The following is a 5,194-nucleotide window of genomic DNA, read 5'->3' as shown; positions in this document are numbered from 1 at the left end:
TTCTTGAACTCCCACATGTATTCAATCTGTTTGCTTTTTATTATCTATTTACAGTATGATTTTTGGAGATGTGTGTTTTGAGTGTTGAGCACAGAACCTGCACATGAATGGAGTGGATGCCAAAACAGTAACAGGGTTGAGCATAAGTCAAAGAGAGCAGCATGTCATTCATTTTTCCAATGAAATACAATGAACTTAACAAACAAATAAACTAAAAACCACATGACTCACCATCAGCAACATGTTTGAACTACCACCTCTTCATCATGGCTTCTCTCCTCATTCTCAGAGTAACTTCACATACCTTTTTCCATTTTATATTTTTGATTTATCATTATTGATATGTTCACACTTGGGCACTTGGCAGTAGTTGTCAGATGCTTCCTCTACTCCCCCACTTTCATTTTGTTGAGGTGCTGCTCAACTGTCATTACAACATAAATAAATAAAATAAATATATCTATTCATATATACATAAATACATGTCTGTTTCTGAGTGTGAGATACAGACTAAGTGGATGAATGAATGTATAAATGGAGTTTAATGTGTTGTATCTATCCTCATTAAATTGCAATCCTCGACGTGGGATTTGAAAAAGAGGAGGTTGAAATGAGCAATTGTGTCCTAATTTGGATAATGGGGTGCGGAATTTCCATGTACGTTTTGAATAATACAGACCGAGTCTCGAAACACGTGCATCGCCGTAGCTGTCGAACCGGGTAGGAGGATTGAGGGTCGGTAGAACAGGGAAGAGGGTAGGAAGGGCAGACAGTTAGGTAGGAAAGTAGGGGGCAGGTGGCCTTAAGCCAAGGAAGCCAAATCGGGTGAGCGGGGGTTGCTCCCATTATTCTAGCAGCGCGCAGTCATTTTGAGTCTCGCAGCGACGCCATAGCCGTTTCCAACACCTCCGCGCGCGCACTGCCTAGCACCTTTCCGCAGCACGTTATAGCGCAGTCACAGTCACGTTGTGTAGTATTGCACGCTTTGGTGGGAAATTTGGTTTTTGGAGGAGGACGTAGAAGCGGAAGTGTTTTGCGAAGTGTGGAGCGGATTTACGTGAAGGGTTTGGTGGTGCTGGCTGGCGGCTTGTTCTTCTACCCGTGTGGACGCATCTGGATTCGAAGAGAAGACTTGCATCTTGTACAGGGTGGGGAAGTGTAGAAGTGTGGTGATCCCGTAAGGCCCTGTGCTGCGTGAGTGTGGATGGTGGTTACGCGTCACGCAGGACGTCTCGAAATTGAAATGAAGCTATTATTTGTGGACGTGAGGCAATTTCTGCGGATGCGTTAGCGAAATCGAGAGGTGGTGTCCGAGGATGTGTGTGTCGCGAACGGAGGTTGTGGAAAGCGGGGGTGAATAGGTATTTCTGTATTCTGGATCGGCAGGCTGCAGGGTGGAGAGTGTCTGTTTTCGGTTGAGGTTGAGGTTGGTGTGTTATTCATGCATATGGTGGGCATGATGGTGCTGTTTTCCAGTTCACCTCCGACCTCTTGGGGTACGCAGTGTTCTGTGAGCAGCAGGAGTTCGTCTGCAGCAATTGACATTGAAGCGAATCATCGGCTGCCGAAATCTAAGCAAGGAGGGTTGTCTAATCTTTTCTACAGCAATGCGAGTAGGTTCCCTCAGCATGCCTCACAGTCTACAAGCGATGTGCTGGATTCTTCTCCCAGCAACTCATGTTCGGTAGGATCTCTCAGGAGCAGTACTCAAGGTGAGTCTGGATACGGTATGGGAACATGGGAAAATTATGACATCCGATTTGGGGCAGCGAACATTTCTGCGTCCTCGTCTTTGAAAACAAGAGAGCACAGCCCAGTCTCTGTGTTGCAAGGGCCTGTTGCCCGAAGCGGTACCTACGGCTCGCCCGCTCACTCTGCCCGGGAAAGTGTGAGTGGCGGGGGCCTGCCTTCTTGGGATTCTCATATTGAGAGAGTATGGTCACGCAGAAAGCCTTCTTTTTCGGGTGAGAAAGACAGGCGGATGATTGCAAGAAGTGTAGGATTTGAAATCTGTAATACTGCCGTCTTTCCTGGTGAGCAACAAGTCCGTGCAAGTATGGGCCAACCAACTGAGTCTGAGACGGCTGTAATCAGCTCCTCTGAGCCTATTCGTGTGGAGGGTTTCGGCTCAAGTGCATTTGTCTGTGGTAATTCGCCTGTTGATACTCTTACGCTTCCGCTCTACGTTGGTGGGAGGGGTTATCCCTACAACTCTCTACGAGAAGCAGCTCCAGGCATTCTTGAGGCCAGAGAGAAGATTCTGAGGCTGGCGGAACAGGCAAACGGCTTGTCCTCGGTTTCCACTGAAGATTCTTCGAAGGTGGAAACATCTACTGCAACCACTGCAGATGAGATTCTGAAAGGTGCACAAGATAGATTCAATGTCTTTTACGACCCTGTAGTCGTCAAGGCTTTCAGAATGGCAGAAGAAGCGCACAGAGGACAAGTAAGTCTTTGTTTCTGAATGCTTTTGCTAGTCTCATTGCTGCTAGCATTTCTTCTTTGAAGCGAGTGCCCATGTCGACCCAGTACTGGTGTTTGGTTCGTAGGGTGTTTATGTCGTTCGTTGATGGTGCAATTTGGGTATACGTAACTAATACATTATCGCGACGTGTTTTGTTGAACAGGTTCGGCGAAATGGTGACATGTTCTTGTCTCATTGCGTGGAAACTGCTTTGACATTGGCTGCAATCGGAGTCAGCAATACAGTGATTGCAGCAGGATTATTACACGATGCCATTGATGATTCAAACTTCTGTTTGAAACGGTTACGGGATACTTTGGGAGAGGATGTCGCCAACCTGGTCATCGGGGTACGTACAGTTTTTCTGTAATCTCTTCTGAAGAATCAAATACATAGTAACGCCTTTTAGAAGAGCAGTGTTGCGAGACAGTTCGTTGAGCAGGTACAAAGTTCAAAGCAGGGTGAATAGGGATTTACTCATTTCAGGTTTCCTGATGCACATTGTCCGAACGATACCACGGTCGTTGAATTTACTATCTTAATTTTTGGTTATTTTCACTTGATTTGTCGTTGACAGGTGTCAAAATTGAGCGAATTCAGTCAACTTGCCAGGGACAGTAACACAGTTGGTAACCCGATGGAGGCTGACAGGCTGCGGACCATGATTCTGGCTCTGGTTGACGTTCGGGTAGTGCTTGTAAAGATAGCTGATCGGTTACATAATTTGAGAACTTTAGAGGCCCTGCCTTCTCATAAACAGATAGGCATTGCCACTGAGACGCTGGGAATTTTTGCTCCCTTGGCAAATCGCCTGGGTATTTGGAGATGGAAGGCTGAGCTGGAAGATCTCTGCTTCAAGTACCTGAAGCCTGAAGATCATCAAGATTTGTCTATGCGACTGTCCGAGCGATGTCGGGAGGGGCTTGTCATGTCTTCCATCAAGAATCTGGATGAAGCTTTAAGAATTCGCGGGGTGGAGTTTATTGATCTATGTGGACGACCTAAGAATCTTTACAGCGTCTACAAGAAAATGATGAAGTACGTCTTTATGATACATTTTTGATAATGTGTTCCTCAGATTCTGGATTTTTATCATGTGTGTCTAAACTTTAACATTCTGATCGAGTTTCATAATATCTGTGCCTCTATACTACCAAGTTATTTATTTATTTATTTATGGGCATGGTTATGTACAGAAAAAAGAGAAGCCTCGAGGAGATCCTTGATGTTATAGGGTTGCGCTTGATTGTGTCTGATGAGAAAAGTTGTTACGAGGCCTTGGAGATCGTTCATCAGCTTTGGAGACATATGCCTGGAAAGTCGAAGGACTACATTGTTGATTCGAAACCTAATGGGTAAGGCATTTAGTCTATAACCGGGTAATGTATTTGATAAATGCGTTCTTCCAAGATTTTACAGAACTTTTCTTTGTTCCTGTAATTCATGCTGCCTTGGCATACCATTCGTGGTCAAGTGCTGATTTTGTTCTGTTTCTGTGCAGATACAAGTCATTACACACTGTTGTGATTGGCAGTGATGGATATCCTCTGGAGGTGCAAATTCGGACAATGAAAATGCATCACCAGGCTGAATATGGGTTAGCTGCTCACTGGAGATATAAGGAAGACAACAGTGAACACTCAGCATTCAGTTTTGAACGTATTGAGTGGGCTCGATGGGTTCTGACATGGCACAGCGAGATCATGGATACGAAGCTGCGTGTATCACCACTAGGAGCAGATTTGAAACCGCCGTGCCCTTTCCCTGTGCACAACAAAGGCTGCCCTTACGAGGCACATTGCTGCGAACCAACGGTTAAGGAAAATGATCCAGTGTTTGTTGTAAAAATGGAGGATGAACATATTTTTGTCAGAGAAATGCCTCCTGGTTCCACGATTGGGGACTTGGTGTGTGCGACGGCATCGCATGTGGATTTCCTTGCAGCGGACTCAACTTCTGCTAATCAGAATGGTTTGCGTGTAAAAGTAAATCATGAATTTGTCAACAATTTGGAACAGAAATTGAGGATGGGAGACTTTGTTGAGGTTGTTACAACTGTTGAGAAGCCCTGCGGTAAGATAGCTCTGGAATTCCAGCGGGAACAGCTCAAGCGTCTATACCTTGATGGAGGAAGTTCGACTGACGATCAAAAGGCCACCTCGTTAGATCTTAGTCTTAATGTTGCTGGAATCTGAAGCCTATGGCGCAGATTGGATATCCTCAGTAAAAGCTATGAACGATTTGGATATCCATGAGAAACGCATGAACGACTTTAATCTGGCTGTATATAATGTACATAATTTTACAGCAAAGATTGGTTAGATAGACTTCATTCTTTGCCTCGGAAGGGGTTGTAAAGCGGATACTCACTTGCCCAAAATCGAGGCATCCTGCATTCTCAGGATTAGGCTGGTTCTTGAAAACATCTTCTATATATGGTGGTCAAAAGGCCTATTTAAAAGACGTAAGTAAACTACATACTTTTCATTGCGTATATGACCAGTTCAAGCAAAATGCCCATGAGAGAATCTTCTGTTAGCAGTGACTGTCCGCAGTCGAATGCAGCCCTTCTTTCATGATTATTCTTGAGAGCACTGGTTGAAACAGACCACGTAGTTTGAACTGTGGTGGTGCTGGCGTCATTTCAAGCGATAACTATGTTTTAAAGCAGTAGTAGACTAATGATTTCGATCTTGAGACAAGGAGCTGATGAGTTGCTTTCGACATTCC

At 44.9% G+C, this 5,194-nt stretch overlaps 1 protein-coding gene across 1 annotated transcript; it reads left to right on the top strand.

Annotated features, from left to right (window-relative positions):
- Positions 1 to 858: 858 nt before the first annotated feature.
- On the top strand, positions 859 to 4,958 carry LOC112282443 (putative GTP diphosphokinase RSH2, chloroplastic). The gene is made up of 5 exons (XM_024520023.3): positions 859 to 2,446; positions 2,628 to 2,813; positions 3,042 to 3,502; positions 3,661 to 3,819; positions 3,966 to 4,958. Exons 1-5 carry the CDS (start codon positions 1,442 to 1,444, stop codon positions 4,657 to 4,659), a joined length of 2,505 nt encoding a protein of 834 aa, XP_024375791.2. The 5' UTR covers positions 859 to 1,441; the 3' UTR covers positions 4,660 to 4,958.
- The last annotated feature ends 236 nt before the right edge of the window (positions 4,959 to 5,194 follow it).

Source organism: Physcomitrium patens, chromosome 5, assembly GCF_059467195.1.
Source record: "Physcomitrium patens ecotype Gransden chromosome 5, ASM5946719v1, whole genome shotgun sequence".
Classification (NCBI taxonomy): Eukaryota; Viridiplantae; Streptophyta; class Bryopsida; order Funariales; family Funariaceae; genus Physcomitrium; species Physcomitrium patens.
Note: the sequence above shows the minus strand (reverse complement) of the source record. Positions and strands in the feature narration are given on the sequence as shown.